At 44.7% G+C, this 19,543-nt stretch overlaps 2 protein-coding genes across 4 annotated transcripts; both read right to left on the bottom strand.

The window, feature by feature from the left end:
- Positions 1 to 132: 132 nt before the first annotated feature.
- LOC121590859 (probable phospholipid hydroperoxide glutathione peroxidase) lies at positions 133 to 2,698 on the bottom strand. Of its 3 annotated transcripts, none has more exons than XM_041910962.1 (4): positions 2,362 to 2,698; positions 1,707 to 1,947; positions 1,485 to 1,606; positions 133 to 543 (listed from the first exon to the last, which is right to left on the bottom strand). In XM_041910962.1, the coding sequence occupies exons 1-4, from the start codon at positions 2,452 to 2,454 to the stop codon at positions 346 to 348; spliced, it is 654 nt and encodes a 217-aa protein (XP_041766896.1). In that variant the 5' UTR covers positions 2,455 to 2,698; the 3' UTR covers positions 133 to 345. The 3 variants fall into 3 exon arrangements, with proteins under 3 accessions (XP_041766896.1, XP_041766898.1, XP_041766897.1); XM_041910964.1 differs by having other exon boundaries at positions 2,275 to 2,377; XM_041910963.1 differs by lacking the exon at positions 133 to 543 and adding an exon at positions 755 to 1,117 and having other exon boundaries at positions 2,362 to 2,694.
- Positions 2,699 to 4,919: 2,221 nt separating this feature from the next.
- LOC121590858 (chromatin modification-related protein eaf-1) lies at positions 4,920 to 18,229 on the bottom strand. The gene is made up of 4 exons (XM_041910961.1): positions 17,876 to 18,229; positions 8,681 to 9,000; positions 6,940 to 7,234; positions 4,920 to 6,855 (listed from the first exon to the last, which is right to left on the bottom strand). Exons 1-4 carry the CDS (start codon positions 17,895 to 17,897, stop codon positions 5,444 to 5,446), a joined length of 2,049 nt encoding a protein of 682 aa, XP_041766895.1. The 5' UTR covers positions 17,898 to 18,229; the 3' UTR covers positions 4,920 to 5,443.
- Between the last annotated feature and the right edge of the window lie 1,314 nt (positions 18,230 to 19,543).

Raw genomic sequence — 19,543 nt, 5'->3', positions numbered from 1 at the left:
TCTCTACCACGTTCTGTTTTAGTCAAATGAATAATGTAAATTGGCTTTTTTCTGGTTGTATTGATAGACGTGCCTTACCATTTCTTTCTACCCTTTGTGGACCATACCCGGACCTATAGCCATACACACATATTAAACTACGGAACAAAGTGTTTATTTTTTTGTGAATTTTGAAAACACTGGTATATTAGATGAAAGAAGCAGCTGAAAAGAATACACAACGATACATGAAGCACGTGTCGTTAAGAGAAGTGTAACACAAATGCAAATGCTCGTACCACAACTACAACGAACGATTACAAATTACAATCGTTTGGTTCGTTTGACCCTATATTGTGAACATCTCTACGCTTCCAGCAGCTTATCGATATCCTTAACGATACTCTTAGGCGACGTGGTCGGTGCGTAGCGATCCACCGGCTGTCCGTCCTTGTTTACCAGGAACTTGGAGAAATTCCATTTAATTGAATCGCCCAGAATTCCACCTTGCTTGTGCTTTAAATATTTGTACAACGGATCCGCATCGTCTCCGTTCACCTTAATCTGGAAGTAGTTAGAAAAATGTATTCTTTTAATTTTTGGTGAACTATAATAATCAGAACCATATCACCGACTGATCAATCTTTGAGAATTATTGTGCAAAGTATGACAAACGCTTAACAAAATTCCATTATGCAAATACCAATTCCAATATGCGAATCTAATTACACGCCCTTCTCCTTTTCGAACAAACCAATATGTATGATAAACATGCTTCCAACAGTTTTAAACACGATTTTATTGATTCTCTCAATTCATGATTCATAAACAAGCAAATTCAATCAACCAAGTGCATTTGCGGCCTTAACAACTACCATTACTGTCCCCTGATTGAGCCCCCTTGTCAAACTGGAATACTTTTTCGGCTTCCTGTTTGCTCCCCCTAGCCCAGCAGCTTATCAATGTCCTTCACAATGCTGCTGGGCGACGTTGTAGGCGCATAGCGATCCACCGGTTGACCGTCCTTGTTTACCAAAAACTTGGCAAAGTTCCACTTGATCGAATCACCCAAAGTGCCACCCTGCTTGTGCTTGAGATATTTGTAGAGCGGATGTGCGCCGTCACCGTTTACATCGATCTGGTGGAATATAAAAGATGTGCCGGAAGAATGGAACAAACATCAGGGCTTACTTCAATTTTGAATGGAAAGTTCGTTAGCATCCTACACTTCGAGTAACGTATGTACAAAATGTGTACCAAACTGCATGCAAAAGGTCGTTAGTAGCTCTAACAAATCGAAACGCTATTATTCGCTAGCAGAACGCTAATTATCGTCGTATAATAAATTACATGCTACCTACCCACACACACACGCACATAAAACTAATACGCAGTAGATGTATGGAACTGTTAGTACTAAGGTAATCGTTTTATCGACCGAACGCAAGGACAAACGCAGTACCAACCTTATGTACACACAGAGCAACCAATGAAAATTCACATACCTTAGCGAAAACGTCTCCTACTTCCGCTTTGGCCGAGCGAAGATGACACACCATTTCCTCTCCGTCGCCTTCCGGCATTTGGCCACCGAACTGATTGCAGGGGAAGGACAGGATTTTGAAATCTGAAATCAAACACAATGTATAAATATTGCATCACAACTGGACCCCCTTCTCCACCGTTCGGGAATGTTCTGGAGGCCAGAGTCCCACGGGACCACCTACCCTTATCCGCGTACTTCTGCGATAGCTCGGTCAGCTCGGCATAATTGCCCTTGGTTAGCCCGCACTGGGAGGCAATGTTGACGATTAGCAGCACCTTGCCACGGTACTTCTCCAGGCTGACGTCGGCCCCTTGCGAATCCTTCACCGTGAAGTCGTACACCGATTTAGCGTTCTTGTAGTCCTCCATCGTGCCGTCGGTTTGCGTTGTCGTAGACTGACTGTAGAGCCGATTTACTCCGTACTATAAATGAACCACGGGCAAAGAAGAAATATGTACTGCGTGAAGGGGGGGCAATCGGACCATAAGCGATATGCTCTTATCTGTAAATATTGAATGATGGGAAAACGTGCACAATTGCTCTAGCTTCACACGCGCGGCGCGCGGATAACGCAGCACCAACTATCGTGACCACAAACAAATCGAATCGCATGGTGACTTGCAGTAATCGCATGTCCAGACGAAGGCATGAAAATGAGTCAAGCGTATCTTCCATACCCACACGCACACCCGCGGCCCCGTAATGCCCGGGACCGGACCACAACTTAGGCGCAAAGTCCAAATACTTACTGCTATTAATACACCCACTACGAACAGAAGGACACTTTTCGTCGAAAACATTCGTACCAACGCTTACTGCTGATAAGAATTACTTACTTGATTTGGATACGAGAACGCACAATACTGAAATCGCCCGAGCGTATTACGTCCGATTGTGGCTAGCGCACGGAAAGTTGTGAAATTCGACATTAAAACAAAATGGATTGTTTATGTTCGCCGTTCGAAACCGGGCAGTTTTTAATGTTTACTCGAAAGGCCGGTCACTCCAGTCGCGTTTTGCGTGCGTGTGTGTATGTGTTGGTTAAGAAAGTCCAGCTAAAATAAAACACTGCCGATGAATGGATTTGTGATTTTTGAATTTATCTTCCAAAATTGTTTCGTAACAATTGGCAACAAAATTCTTCCAATTTCGTCACTTTTTGGGTAATGTCTGTCCAAAACGAAAACAAAAACAAAACAGAATTTGGTGAGTTTGAGAGATGGAGAACGTTTTTCGAGCTCGAAAAATATTGATGATTTTTCTCAATAATTTCAATAATAAATTCTCCTTTTTTATTTTAATTGCCCTGTTTTGCATTGAATTCAGTTTTATCCATGTAATGGTATGATTTTATGAAATTTAATCGTGTTATTTTCACCGATATTATTATTGCTTCATGGACTTGAGACGACACATTGTGAACGTGGTGAATGCAACACTCCATATTCACCATTTCTTCAAAAAATTAAATTCACCAAAAAAGAATCGTTATCTGCTAGTAAATCATCGTTATTTTTGCTGGGCATAAAGTAAATGATAATAGCAATACAGTGGCTAAGCTTTACGAATGTGTGTAAACTACAGATAGTATAAATCATTAAATTTCATATCTATAACCAGAACTACTTACATCAATAATCTTAGCATCGACAACTAACCACCTGCAAGGGTAGGACATACGTTTTATACGGGAATTTACATACAGGCGGTCCCCGAGATACATGGTTAATGGGGACCGAAAACGGCCGCAAAATACCGCGTATCTCGAATTTCCGCGTAAGTCGAATCACGTGATTTCCAGCCAAAATATCACTAATTTTCGTGCAATTTTGCAAGTAGGGGGTGGTTTTAGCCACCAAATTATTTGTATGTTATAAAATTATTTGGTATGTTTCTACTGAATTGAACAGTTTTAAACATTTTGAAATGGTATTTCACATTCGATCAATACGGAAATTATTTGGTATTTCACAATGGATCTGTCAAATTAGTACAATTTGCTCAAAGAACTGTCAAATTTGGAAAACCGCGTATCTGCGAATCCGCGTAGAGGTAACGTGTATCTCGGGGACCGCCTGTATTTATTGTGAAACAAAGCCTTAGCTTATTTTACAACTTTACTAGTTGATTTGGCCAAGTTACAGGGCTGTGCTACTAAATTTCAAACATCCTCTGTATCGGCACTTGAACCTACCATGGACCCATATCGATCCAGAAAATTGCGTATTAGTGTAGAAAATAGCGTAGCAATTATAGTAGAATTTTTATGGTGATGATAGCAATACTTGTTTTTATTATTATTATTATTATTATTATTATTATTATTATTATTATTATTATTATTTATTTCATAATTATTTGCCTCACTGAGATTTACAATTTTTACTTAAAACTAGGGAAGGAGGATTGAGGGATGGGAAAGATGTGTGTAGAGAATTACGACGATGACGAGAGATTAGGACGAATCCACTAAGAGAGCACGGAAGCGGGATTAAAGTAAAAAAGATTGTAGCAATTGTTGAAGGACTCACACGCTCTAAGCCACGAAACGTACTGTGCGAAAGTATAACCCATCCGAGGGATTAAAATTGGGAGTCTGTCACGAAGACAACGAGAAGGAGTATACAGCGGAATATTGGACATTAAAGAAGGAGCATTAATGTTAGCGATGAGTAAACCAGCAATAAACAAAGCCTGAGCATGTGAATGACGAGTCTTGCCGAGATGTCAGTCAAACCCAACAACCGGCAGCGTACCGAGTATATTGTAACATGGTGTGTAATGATTTTATGATTTATAGCTTTTAGTTTTATAAATTTAATGCTCCATGAATAGTTCAACTGTTACTTACAGGCCGCCATGTCATCCTGACTTCAAACGGGTCAAACATTTCCTATTGCTATGATCACAACTATCAAACTGCGTTATTACATGTATTACCTGAACTGCTTGATGGCTACAAATGTAAGGTGTATGAATTTTTTTTTATAAAATACTTAAGTTTCTATGAAATTGATGAACAAATCATAAATGGGAAGATGGTTATAGAAATGGAGATTGAAGTTACTTAAACAATAAACAATATAAATGACAAGGCGAACCCACAAAATCCAAAACTCATATAATTGTAAAACAACATTACAATACAATGACTACTGCATGTATCATTTATAAGCATGTCGAATCAACCAATTAGTTACGAATAGTCAAGTCTTTTAGAAGGACTTATAAGACGAAAGCACGACGATTATGTTATAATAATTTGATTTTTTCTTTGACGAATATTTGATAAAACGATCTAATTGTGACATCTGTGCTTGGATATCTCATATTGTCAATTAACACTGTTTCTTTCACACTTGCATTGAAACTGAGCAAGGCTGAGGGTAGTTTGAGTAAAAACTGGGCTGTATTTATTTTATGGAACACAACATATTTTACATCTTTCATACAGAGAGAATCAAAATGCTTACATCGTAGTGTAGTAATCGAGCCGATAACTCTTGGCAGCTCACCAACCTACCGTCATTCTGGCGTGTGGCACAAGAACTTTTGCTGCTTGTGTTGAAAAAGGTTGGACGTAAAATCAATATGAATATGTCTGGAAGGATTCATGTTTCCCTTTAAATGACATAAAAAGTAATGGTAAAATACTGCTCATCGCTACTGACAGTAACATATCCACGGCACATTGGCCACTTTCCATACAAAATATCTACTGTTTGTCGATAAATTAATCAAGGCTAAGTGCTATTTGGTTCTGCTACGCTAAATAAGCTGTGCGCTTGTCTTTCGTGCTAGGTACACCTGGCGCACCGTACGCGCCATTTGTCAGCCCGCAGGGGCTGTACGTCCCTGCTGGAAACCGTCTTGTCCTAACGTCTAGAGTGTCACAATCCGACCGCACGGGTCGTTTCTTTAGGGAGCAGCTTTATGCGGTCCTCGAACACCGGCCGAAAAGGGATCGAGATGCAGTGGGCGTAGGTAGGTGACGACCTGATTCGGGTTGTTCTCTGCCGTCGCTAGCTGATGCAGATGGTAGCGGGAAGCCTGAGCGGCCTGTCGGGCAACAGCTGCCGGTGTAGGATGCGGTCCACCACGAGGTCCTGGATGTGGGACACCGGCATGTCCGGCGTGATGGGCTGCGGCAGCCTGCTGCTGCTGCTGTTGCTGCTGGTATTGCGAGATTGGCACTGGAACGGGCACTGGAACCGGCACTACTGAGTATCCGGCATCGACCAGAGCCTGGAATTCTTCCTGCGTGAGTGGACGGTCAATTTTCGGTGGAATCTTGTGGGCGTGAGCCGAGGGTGCCGGCGTGGCTGCTGCCGTCGCTTGGTTTACTCCGGTCGACTGCGACACAAAGATGGACGAACGGGACGGTGCGTGGGATTCGTCCGATTCCGGCTGCTTTTCGCGCGCTCCATAACGATGCTGGTGAACTTGTTGCTGCTCAGCGGGTTTCGAGCGATGGTGCGATTGAACCGTTTTCTGTGGCTTCTCGTTCTGTAGCTGAGGTGCCTCCACGATCTTCATCGGATGCTGGGGCGAGTGCTGCTCGATTGCGGCCTGTTGCTGCTGTTGCGCTTGCTGGTAGTATATCTGCACGTTCTTCTCCTTGGGCACGTAGTATTGAATTTTGGGCGAGGGAGTTCCCGCTTGCTGCTTAGGCGATACCTCAGCAAAGTACTGCTGTCCCTGGTGGGCCGGAGCATGATGATGATGATGATGCTGCTGTTGCTGATGCTGCGGCTGCTGCTGTTGATGATGATGCTGATGATGCGCCTTCGATGGACCCGACTCGGGTTGAGCGATGAACTGATACTTCTGGGCAGGCGGGGAACTGTCAACGAACTTTTGCGGTCCCACCTGCAGATGAGCGGGGCTGATCTTCGGGCCGTTTAGCGGCAAACCTTGCGCGAATGGGGCAATATATTGCGCCTTGATCGATTGCTTTGGCGGCTGCTGCGGTGCACCGTGCTCACGACCTGGTCCAGCCTGGACGTAGGTGTACTCGTGCGACTGAGGACTGGGCGTAGGTCCGGCGTACCGTTGGGGAGCTTCGTGATGTTGCGCATCGTGCTGGCGACCGGGGTGATGCGGGACCGCATGATACGCAAGCGGCCGATTCGACTCTACCAATTTAGCGAGTTCGTTTTCGAAGGAAAAGGAGCTAACTGGCTTGGGGACCGGTGTCACTGTACCGGCCTGCTGGATGCTCTTGTACTGGATACGGTACTGCTCACCGTCCGCCTGTCCGTACGCTCCCGGTTGGTCTTCGGCCGTCTCTAGCAGCTGGATTGCGGGGCGATACTTGTGAGACGCTGCAGCTGGGTGAGGACGAAACAAAAATCAATTAACATTTACTGTTCCTATCGTACCGTCAGCCTCAGTCTGCGTGGAAGAGCACATACCTGGAGGGGCACCTGGGTGAGACGATGGTCTTCCGTACGCCTGAAGACCCTGGGGCTGTGGTTGGTTCTGGTGCTGATGATGAGCTGGGGCTGGACCGTGCTGTTGGTGTTGGGTTTGCTTTAACAGCTGAGCATACTCCTCCTCGGTAATGTACTGAACCTGGCTGGGTTTCGCATGCTGCGGGTGACTTTGGGGCTCGTAATGCTGGCCGACGGCCTTGCCTTGCTTCAATGCAGCCGCTTTTGGCTGATGCTCGGCAAGCTGATGCAACAAGCTGATGTACTCGGGAGGTAACTGTGAATGCGTTAGTATTGCAAGAAAAAAGCGTATAAAATTATTCATCATTTCACTGATGTGTTCGTCGCTCGCACCACCACTCCCTGAAGCAATAGACTGTTCTTGAACGTAAACGTTTCATTTAAAGACAAGGAACAAATTAGTGGTGATCGTGATACTATTGCCGTTATCCATACCCGCAGGCAGTCGCATTGAATACGATGACTACAGATAACCTAAGGCTCACGAGTTACTTAAGGTCAGACGAACCATTTTGTACCAGGATGTAATTTAACAGAACAAACGTTCTGCTCTCTAGTATTTTTTGTATTAGCATATTCTAAAAATAAAATTAAACAAACAGTACTTTTCTTCACAAATTTGTAAAAGCCATGAATTTGTACGTAAATAATTCACAATAATAAAACTGCTTTGGTAAACTCATTACACAGTGGAAATTACATGCAACCCAAAATGATCACACTGTGAACAGAACGGTGGAATCGTGATCGAAGCTGAGATCATGCCAGTCGCAGAAGTTCATGTTTTACGATCGGAAAATGTTATGGTTAATGCCAATATAATAGCATGATCATCATCATCATCATCTGCTTCTACAACAACTATAATTAGAGGTCATCGTAGGTCGTACCTGTGCCCGCATGCCAACGTACAAGCGTAGTGCAATATTGAAAATAGCAGAACACATAAAACATAAACACTGCCATTTCCTACAGTATTACACTGCACGTAGCGGCACGTGATTAACTTACAGACCGAGCCACGATCACGACTGATCGTCCATTCTTGTGTACCCTACCAAACGAATGTTGTGAAAAGTATGATATATCGAAAGCATTTCTTCTGTGGTTCTTCCTTACTATTTATTAGTTATTCGATTAATTGTTTTACTTGGCAAGGAACCTTCTACTCAGTACTTTTGCTCAGTACAATAGAAAATCGCAACCACTGCTACACTGGCGCACGGTGTTCAATATGGTCAAACGAAGAAGATCCAATTGCCACATCGCTGGCCATACTACACGTCCCTAGGTGCCCGCCGATTCTTGACAAAACCGTTGCGGCTGTAGGTCGGGATCTTTCTGTTACATAAGACACGCTGGCATCTGGTCGTTTTTGTGTGTGGTGGCAAATGGTAAACGTGCATCACGACGTTTCGTTCCGTTACGTTTCGAAAATGTCTACAGTTAAATATAAAAAAAGTCAAACAAAATACAACAAGTAGCAAACTAGTTGCGGGCACCGAGCTTTCGTACTATAACCCCGGAACGGAATGATGGACGTAGGGAGCACTAGTGCACTCAGACACACCGAAGATGGCTCGATAGTACCTGGTTCGTGAATCGATGTCGATTCACCAACATCGTCTTCCCACGTTTGATCGTACTTGTTAGTTCGCTCGCGCCTCTTCAAAAGTAAAGGTTACTTGTTACTACTACCTACCTCCTGGTACTGTGGTTGTTCCTGTGAGGTGGCGGGTTTGTGAGCGGCTCCGGCCGATTTGTAGGCGATCGATGGTTGACCAGCACTCGGCTGGGCTGCATAGAATGAACCTTCCTCACTCTGATAGTACTCCTGCTGTTGCTGCTGCTGCTGCTGGTGGTGATGCAGAGCATGCTGGCGACGGTTGTCAATTAGGGACAGCGGAACCGAGCGCGTTTCGTGCTCCGTCTGACGCTTTTCCTTTGTGCCGCCGAGCGCTTCCACCGACTTTTCGGTCACGTTCTTCTTCTCTGCCAGCGTCAACCCTAGCAGGAATGTTGCTACGGAAGTATAAAAAGAAAGAAATTAGTTTTAAAAAATGTGATCATCTCATTAACACTCGTTTAGTGAAGGATTCGCTGCCAAATGTTTATAAAACGAGTATAAAAAAAAGCAATTAAGCGGCAATAATTGGTCTCAAACGTGTGCCTAATTTAATTCCCCTCTCCCACCAATGCACACGTACGCTTTATGTAATTTTGTTACATGACGCCATTCAAAGATGCGGCTTCCTCACACCTGTTTAGTTTTATTTCTAATCCAGCTTAAACGAGACATGAATTATGCAACGATCAGTGCCGTGTTGCTTTACCATCGGAATTGACATACCGTCTTGCGCAGGTACACCTTTGTCATTCATTGTTCTGCCGATTTCATATGACACAAGCGTGGTTGCGAACGACGAAAATGCCCGCTGCAAGCATACTAGTACACGCATGTTTTTCTTGATTGTTCAGTTTTGCTAATGCTAAACGTGAGAGACTGGCCATGTCCACGGCAATAGGCGCGTGTGTGGAAACAACTTTTGATGTGTTGTTTCTTGCGAGTGCGTTATTCGATGAAATAATTGTTCATTGCTGCACATGCGGTTGGCAGTGTAGGTTTTTAAACTCCAAACTCCCATGGCTGTTGGTGTCGTCGCCACCAATTGAAAAGCCACCTTCCCAGCGATGATATAAAACGGCATTCAATTTGTTGGTCATCGATGTACGCAAGTCTCAAGGTTTCGGTTATCGTCTCATGGTGCAATTGATGCTGGGAAAATCCATCCCGTTAAACTAAGCCGAATCCGCCAGAATTGGGTACTGTTAGCTGATAAAACTTTATTTCTATGGAGGCAATTTTTCGAGCACTCAGTGATTAGTTGGGTAATAAATATGGAGGACAAGAATTTAAATTCCCACGGCTCTAGGCAGTTGCTGATTACGATCGTTAATTAATTTGTGGCAAATGACGACATAACCGACTTACTGCGTGCAACTGTGAAGAAAATGAAGCCATTGTTGTAATATTGGCTCTAACTAAAAGTGTCATTTGCCACCCTCCCAGTGACATTTGAACGTTTTTTTCCTTCAATTTATTATCTCATCTCCGCTTCGAGTGCTTACCTTCGAAAATCCATTATGTGTTGCTGCGATAGTGTGTTACATATACTTTCCCAACAGCCCACTAACCATGGACAAACCCTGATCGTCACGGTCCCCGGGTGAAGGGTTCTAGGAGTAAAAATCGGGTCAAAAACAGAATGAACCCCATGAAAGCAGCATGATGGGGCACATTTTGGGAATTCAATTTGGCACCACACCACAAGTTAGCCATTCCCAAACCGGTGCGTCAGTCACGTAAGCGGTCAAAACTCACAATGTGTGCGGAAAATTTAATTACCGACTGACGAGCTTGCTCCAACTACCGTGTTCCGTAGCGCACGATTTAGCTGATAGCAAGAAAAGATTGAAAGAAAACAAAAAAGACTACCCCGCCAGTTTCGGATAAGAAAGTGGCCCAGGATCGTTCGAACGCAAGTGAAACATAATCGCGCACGGAAGGCGATAATTGTATGCTGCTGTCGAAGAATTTAAAACGTGAAAATTACCACGTACCACGAACTTTATGTCGTGTCGCTGAATGGGGCTCCCTCCGTGTCGCTCGTGTTCGGTTTACAATTTGAGCATAATCGAGAGAAGCCATTGAAATCACGCTGTGTGCTTCATTCAACGATCGCCACCTCTTTTCGGTTGAAGGTGGCGGCATTCAAATGTTGTTGTTTTTTTTTCCTACTGCACGAGTATCTTCTTGTTCGCCCTCAACTCAGGAGCAAAGAGAGCTTCACGGTAAGAGTAAACGGAGTGATCCTCAAAACACCATCAACTGCCCATCGTCTTAGCCTGCAGGCTCGTCAGGCAAAGTGATCGTGATCCTTTTCATCCGGTACGCCACTTGGCTGATGGCAGATTGATTTAGCAGCAGCAGCAGCACCAGCAAAAAAAACCCAAACGCTCACTTTGCCGAATCGAAATTAAGCCCAACATTACACGCTCAAAAGATTTGCGCACACTTTAGGCACAGCATTAAAGAGCATAATTGGGGTTTGCAAAAAGTAAAAATGGCAACTGGCACACACGGGGTACGGACGCGGACGCGTACGGCGCAGATGATGATCACCATTAATCTCCATAAAATGGCAGTTCAATCACCACACCAACAGGCTGGCTGCACACACTAAACCTGGGGGCGCATGTCAGGCATTAATGAGCGCAATGTTATAAAAGAAACTTTCTTTCTGTAATCGTTACCCATTCGTAGCAGTGATTTGCGGTACATTTGAGCGAAAAACAAGGTGTAATGCTCAAACCATCGCAACGAGGCGGACGAGTCACTTGAGGTGTTCCAGTTCCGGTGAAATGGAATCTTGCTCGGGATCGGGATCCCCCGTGACTGCTGGACGTGAGGAGGTAGTAAATTAATTTGTATTCACGTGCGCAATCACTTAGTCTGGTCCGGCCCTAAGATCTGCCGTGTTGTATACGAGGGAGATGGATAAAGCTTAACGAGTACCTTTTCTTGCCGTGAATTATTAATCGCGCCCGGTATCTTTAAAAGGTGCATTTCACTGCCCATGCTAATCTCTTGAGACACCACGCAAAGAGGTGTTTTAAATGTGAATGTTTTTTTTCTCACCTTCTCCGCGTCTGGTTTAACCGGTATATCAGCTGTACACGACCGGCCTGAAGAGTGAAAATTGACCATGTTCCTTATTGATTTTGCTACCGAAAACTGACAAATCTTTCTTCCTCGCCCCATTAGAGTCCGGTCTTGGGAGATGGAACTTTCGTCTTTTTTATTAAGTTTAACCGTGAGTACCGTAAGTGTCTCGGGTCTTAATAGTGAACTCCCCATTCGTGCCTTTCCGCGTGTAGTGCACCCTTCAGTCAATGGAAAGAAGGCCTTGGTTTGGATATTTTTGGTGCCTTTGGAATGCTTTTTTTCCTGTTTCTCCATAGTCATCGTCAACCTCATCAACCGGGACCGAGACGAGGCGGACCGGTTTCTTGGTGCAGTTTTCTTCGCACCATTCCAAACTGCTTAATGCGGACACGCAAGTGCAGCCACGAATTGTTGCGCGGGTTTGATCCGTCCGAGCGCGTGTCGCGATCGTAATCGATGCGTGAAAGTTTGCAAAAGCCGATCGATCGATCGTCTAGTGGAGGAGAGATATGGTATGGTGTGCGGGATGAAATCAAGTTCAAGTTTGCGTGCAGTCGGTTTGCCAATCAAGGTGCGAATTGCGCGTGCGGAGAAATGTTTCGAATCGCGTGCCATGCTGTGTTTTGTTGGCGATTTGTCTGGAAATTAATGTGCGAAGATTGATTCGAGGCGCCCCGTGGAGACATTAACAGGCTCCTGTGACATAAGGATTTATGCTAAACGGTAATGGAAGGGTTTCACTGTGCTCTGGAGAAGATCAGGCAGAACATCGTGAATAAATTTATGACTGGTAGTTTAGGTAAATAATTGAATCATTTCTAACATATGTCATCTCCATGCTTAAATTGGTAGTAGAACCAAACGAACTTCATACGAATTGAATTCATTTCAATTCCTAATGAATCGTTGCTAAAAGTGTTAGGACAAACGATTTTCTCGGTGTAATTAACCATTTAATCAAGTTGCGTTGATGTTATGGTGAATTCAATTAGCTCCGGGCACAGGTTTTTGCCTATTTCCATACGATGTTACGCCACGAGTCTGTTACGCATCCAATCATCTCATCCAATGTACAATACAAACTCTTAAGAGGGCCAATTTTGGAGCAGATTTCAAACCTGCTAAAAAATGGTTTACTGATTTCATTCAATTTGGGTTACCGACTTTTTTTTGACACTCATTGCTTACTGCACAACCCATCCCGCAGTGAAAATGATGAACGTGAGAAACGGGAATGCGCGAGATGAAAGGTGAGATCATTAGTTGTTTAATTATTATGCCGACCGTATTACGTATTAAATAGAGTAAAAAAGGGGAGAGCTGGCGGTGATGGTTGGTCTTCCAAAGGGCTTTCCTATAGGGAGCACAATCATTGCGAGAAAGGTTTGAAACGATCGCTTTCGCTGTGTGTGTCTGTCACTGTGTAACAGCGAAAGTGCTCCACGTTGACGATTGGACACCATTAATTCATCAGACTGTCAATCATTGGAAGGGAGCAACAAATGAGATAGGTTGAGAATGCACGGGATGGCGCGGTTTCCTTCCACACGACACTATCGGGACAATCCTCGGCCCAGGGTACGTCGAACTTATTATCATGCATCCAACGATCATCTTACACACACACACAGACACACACAGACATACTAGTCCTTCGTGAGATTTTATTTGGTGGATGGAGTTAGTTGTACACCCTCAATGTTCACAAAGCGTGCGCAGTTTATCGGAGTGGAGTGCATCGAATTTTCACTTTCTAAATTGTTTCACTCTCCTCTCGAACCAATGAATGCAGGCGACAATGTACACCCCATATGATGCATACCACCTCACAAAGAGCCCAGCCACTTGCCTGGATGTGATGCAACTGGAATGGATTGAAGACGCAAGTGTGTTAGGTTAATCTGATAGTCCAACCATCAATCGTGGATCGCGGACAATGCAAATTGCATCACATTGCAGCCCGGAAACGATTGGCAACAGCGGATGCGATCAAGGGATGAGGAACTGCCGCTCACCACTTCCAAACACACATTCCCTCGGATGACAGCCAAATTGCCCGGACGGAGATGGACGGATCCCGCCAAACGTCACCAAACGGAAGGAAGGTGTACATTAACAAAAAATAATAATTTAATATGAGAAAAATTAGCTGCACGATTACGCACGATTGGTTGGGGGGCGATTGGGGGAGAGATGAGGAACAAAAACATGGGTGACGACGCGTTAGAAAGTGTGAGAAAGTTCGGCTGTATTGGTGGCGCAGGCGGTTTGCCGCGTGCCGTTTACTTCCTCATTATGGGAAATTTGCTGCATGGGATATTAGCTCATAACGCCACTGGTTCGATAAGAGCAAGAGCTTTATGGCGGGGTGGCAACATGAAATTCGAAAAGATTTGTTATCTAGAGCCATCCCCAAATGTTGATGCTAGTGGTTTGCGGTTCGTGAAAATTATGTCATAATTTCGAGCGAGCTATAATTGAACATGGAAATTGGTAGCATTTTGTGTACCGGGTTGAGGGTGCGTGGGAAAGCAAGCTGAAGAGAAATCAGGATCTGTGTTATGCCGCGGTTTGAAACAAAGTATAGACGATCGCGTTAAATTGACGGTGTCTTTCGACTGTAATTTCGCATCCCTATGCCCCCAGTACCATGTAGCGCATATTCTACATGTAGCGCAATAAACAATAAACAATGCTAATTACATGCACCAAATGCACTACGCAAGAACGCAATGTACCCATCGAAACGGCTCATCATCATCAATTCGTACTTAATCTAGGGAAAACGATCTCCATCTGTCTCCAAACCCGTAACCGAACTTGAGTGGAAAAGTGTGTAGACACTGCACCCTGTGTGAGTCGAATTCTCTGGTTACGATACACTTCTTCCAAAACCAACATTATGCAATTGTTTTAACCACTGTGTGTATGCTCCAGAAAGGAAATGGGGCTCACGGGTTGTGTGCAAGCTACGTTACCGAACGGTACCGAAATGAAAGCAAACGACCGTATCGTGATCTTCCTTCCCCCACAACGTATAGCAGCCGGGTGGTGTTTGGGGGGATCTAAAGGAAAGTGTTTACATACAACAAAACATAACACACGTTTCCAGGCTAGTGGTAAGTGCTTTTCCGACGACGCGTTTTACTCCCAGGAACGGTCGTTCGTACACATGCACTGCCCTCCCCTCTGCGCCAAATGGTTTCACATGCCTCGGTAGGCCACCTCGCGGGCATCTCACCGGTCGGGCTTTGCGGTGTTTTCTTTTACCCCACCATGTCGTAGGAAACATGTAGCGTTAGGTGTCGGAAAATGCAAACTAATAGTAAAAGTCGCAACCCTGCTCGTAGCCTGGGTTTGATTGATTCGTGTAGAAAGTACATGGAAGAAAATGCAAACTAATTTCAAGTGAAAATCGCGTTGTTTTCACTGATTTTATTTAGGTAATTAAATTAGAGCAGCTTTAAATATGTTGTGTGCGCCATACAAAAATAGCCAAGCAGTGAGGGTTGAGATACGCGGTTAAATAAGCAATCAATTAATAACCACTAGCATGCAAACCTATGTCCTTGCTGAACGAGTTATTTTGTGAATGGAGTTCCCATTCCATCACTACGGTTGGTTCTACAGAGCGCAAACCGTGTCGGTTACAGCATCAGACCGAGCAGATGACCCATTTCACATCACCTTTGCTTGTTACATGCCTAGTTGTCAACCTTTTCGTGCTGCTAAGGTAATCCTCCCACTCTGGGCGCTGGGAGTATAAGTTCCGTACCGACCCGAACCACCGTTCTTTCGGTGGCGCAGCGTGTCTTTGTTTAGAACGTTTGCCCTTCAAGAGGATGGGCTCTCACGCTCGCATTTTCTCATGTTGCGATGCGATGCCGTCCAGCAGATGACCATGGGAGTTAAGCGAATGAAAGCTAAAAAAAACAAACCGTTCAAACAAAACCCCTAATCAGCCCGTAGCGCCGCGCCGACCGGGAAATGGCCCTCAGCCAGTGAAGACAGGAAAGTGAAAAACTGACCCGCTCTGGGATGATGCAGCTTCGGCATTCACTTTCCAGCATGATAGGAAGAAGAGACGGTGTAATTCGATAATTAGCATCACAATACACCTGCGCTCTGTACGGGTGAAGACAAGGGCGAGAGGGATGCAAATATAGAAAATGCAAATGCGAAATGCTCTCCAGTGCACCTGATCATCGATTCATTTTCATTTCAAAGCGTCCAGAAGCATGACCGCCGGGGACTATGGGGTAAAAAGAAAGGCTTCTTTGTTTAGTGTCGTTGCCATTCTCTCCCTTACGTTTGCCATCTTCACTGTAGCACCGGTTCAGCAGGGAGATCGGGCGGTTCGATTGCGCAATCAAACCCCGGCACCAGACACATATCCGATTGAAGAAATGAGCATGAAGAAGCAAAAGACACAGCAAGAAGGACGATCTTTTACTCGATGGGGGCGAAAAGAGTTGATGACATGTTATTATTATGAAGTAGTTTCCATAACATAAACGCGACCACAATATGTGTGATGCAGTGGTACGAGAGGCAGATGCAGCACCTTCGTTCGTTGTTGTCGTCGGCATCCCCTCTCCCCACCCTCCCAACGAACCTGCTTAGGCTCGAAATCAAAGACGGGGAAAACGGGGTAGAGAGGATACACGGTTTTGTTGCTTTCTAAAAATTGCAACAACAGCAGCAGCAGCAAAAAACCGGATGCTGGTGTTTGTTTTTTCCCCCTAGTCTGCGAGCTCGCTGCACCACACCACACCACGCAAGATTATGTACCAAACGCTGAACCTTCTCCAAACCGTTCCCGGAAAACAGGTGGCCGTTTCCCACAACGTGTGCGCAATAAGCCTCAATTTGGAGCACCGAAGAAGAAGAAGTGTGCGATCTTGCCGTTGCCAAGACGGACGGACGGCACGTGTGTAGGTTGGGTTGTGCACATTTCCTGAGACGATCGTTGGCGTTTTTCCTACTCCTCCTCCCCGGCAAGATGTCATCTCGGTGTCCGATCTCGCGAACTGCTTGCGGAAGTGAGCAGCAGGAAGAATGTATTTGAAATATGAGGGTTTTGAAAATGCTGTCATATTAGCTGTCTGGCCTGGTGTGCAATTCGTTGATTTTGCCCTATCGTTGCGTTTCGTTTTAGGCGCTCCATTGTGTGATCGTGTGCAGTAAAGAAAGTGTTTCTTGAGCGCAGCACTGTCTCATAAACGTCACATTTACGTGAATTGTTGCTCTCAATTGCGTTGTTATTCACACGAGTTTGATTAAGGAAAAATTTATTACTCGAATAAAAATTTGCTCTGTTGGGCGTGAAGAGGCGTTAGTGTTTATTTCATAATAAAATTTATTAAAGTGATTAAAAGCCTGTTGGTTAAAAAACGCTTTTAAATGACCATAACAGAAGTCTTTTGTTTGGTGTGACCGTTTGACATTATTTCCGGATAAATTATCTGAACAACGCTACACACCGTTCAATTCTCATCGACCCGCTCATTCAAATGATTATGCAAACCTTGGCATAGAATGCCTCCTATCGGCCCTTTGGCTGTACAAACACACCCGATCCGCCCGTGAGTGGCTGTGTGAATAACGCCCAAAGTAGTACAGTACAGCTCATTGCGCATAGCCAACAGCGTCAGACACCCATTGACACCTTACCAATGGGCGCGCGCTCGCACTGCAGCTACCAGAGAAAACACACCCAATTGTGCCAATTTTCCATCCAGCAGCGAGAACCTTTTGGTGTTACCGTTGCAACACACGTACACGTACAGTTCACGCTCGATGTTCGCTACATAATTTGCGCTGATGATTGGCTTTAAAATTCTTGCTACAAGATTGCCGTGGTAATTACTAAAACCCCGAACGGAGAGGCGTAGAACGTTTCAAACGGCAAGGAAGCTGCATTTTCGCTTTGGAACCTTGTCGTCAGGTATAGAGCAGTGTTGTTCGCTTATGACGCTTGTACTTAGGCGCAAAGATCATCTGCAGAAAAAGGTCACTTGAAGCGTGGGGACACGTTTTTGCCAACTGACTCCCCCTGTTAGCTGCCCTTAACGTGGAACGGTGGATTTGTTGCAAGTTTTGTGTGATGTGGACGTAAGTTGACATTTGCACGTTCCAAATAAGATCAGAAACGGGTAATAAGTCACTCACCTAGGAATATTTTGGACCACATGCTGGAAGCCGTTCGTTTCAGTATTCCTTGCGCGTACAAACGTTCACCTCGCACTTGTTCACTAATGCTCAAGATACACTGCTAAGCAATCATACAGCACAGCACAGCACAGCTTTCGATTATTCACTTTACCACGCTGAGCCTTCCGAATACGTCCGTCCAACGCGACGGTTGGACACGGTTTGAACGGATCGTGCTGAATTCTCTGCACAGAGCACACTGAACCGGCGCACTAAAACCAAACTGCTCGCTCACTTGCGGTCCAGGCTGTGTGGTGGGGCACTTGGAGAAGGCGGTCGTCGCTGCTACGTGTCGATCCGTGCTGGTTGAAACCGATGCACAGATTAGGCAAATATTGCATCTGCACTAGGCATTTATAAAACCAAAACAATTCATCCACCGGACGAACCACCGACGCCTCGCTCCAACCCGGGACCGAAGTCGTGATGATGGGTCTCGCGCACGTTGTTTCGTGGTGGGGTGGTCTGACGTTGGGGATCGGGCTTCGTCGTTTACCGCCAGCTAAAGGGTCCCAAGTTCCGGATGGCTTCGGTTAGATGGCGTTGGTGCCGAACCGAAGCCCCAGTGCAGTGTTTTGTTGTTGTTGCCAGCATTCCCGAACCGGGCCGCCGCAAGCGAAAGGAAAAGTGCTCAAGCCACAAAGACGCGTCGTGGTGTGCGGTAGGACGCTATGGTTGGGTGACGATGAATCAAGCGGCGACAAGACAGGAAGAAGAATGTCGCTCTATTTGAACGAGTGTAGATTTGAACAGTAGCACAAGCGGGGAAATTTAATTGTTAAGCAAGTGATATAAGCAGTTTTAGAGGCGAACATTAATGTAAAAAATCACATAATTTTATATCAACTTTTGTCGAAATATCAAATATGTCTGCTTTGCACAATTGTTCAAACATGCATATAATTTTCGAATAGTTAATTCAATTTTAATTCGTTATTATGTAAAAAATATATTAATTGCATTTTTTATAATATAAATGATTATTATGTTCTTATTTTAATTGTTGTATTCATAAGACATTCAAATTTCAAAACACAACAAAGTACAAACTTTTCTTGCGAATACTTTTGCGCAATCGATTGACAGCTTTTACCCCATTATCATGATAACTCATGCAAAATATCTTTGCATCCTTACGCAAAACCGTTCGCTTCCGTGTGTGTTGTCGATTTTGTCATCCTTCTTCAAGTGACATTGTAATCTGTCACCAGCATCATGAACAGCGACTTAATTTCCTTTCTCCTAGATAGGCCTAGGCTGGACCGAGGCTGGTACGATTCTGTGGCGAGATAAACAAATGGAACTTCAAAAGCGTTCCAATTGGCTAATTAATCAGCTGCGGTTGATTTGTGGAACCAGCCCGCTACCATTGTGAAAAGAAGTAGAAAAAGAAAAGCAGCTTGAAAATATTTCATATTTCCAGTTCCGTTTGTCGTAGTCAAAACCGATATGCTGATGGGGGATGGAGCTGCTCAATAGAAATTATAGCTCCAACAAGACGTACAACGTTCGCATCGCATATTGATCAGGTCACCAGATCAGAAAGCAGCGAGAGAGGGTGGTGTTTGGTTTGGTTGTAGGGTGGTGTATAGTTTTGTTCGAGTGTTAATTACCACTGTCACCGTC

The sequence above is a fragment of the Anopheles merus genome, chromosome 2R (assembly GCF_017562075.2).
Source record: "Anopheles merus strain MAF chromosome 2R, AmerM5.1, whole genome shotgun sequence".
Taxonomy (NCBI): Eukaryota; Metazoa; Arthropoda; class Insecta; order Diptera; family Culicidae; genus Anopheles; species Anopheles merus.
This window is presented reverse-complemented; position numbering and strand designations above follow the sequence as displayed.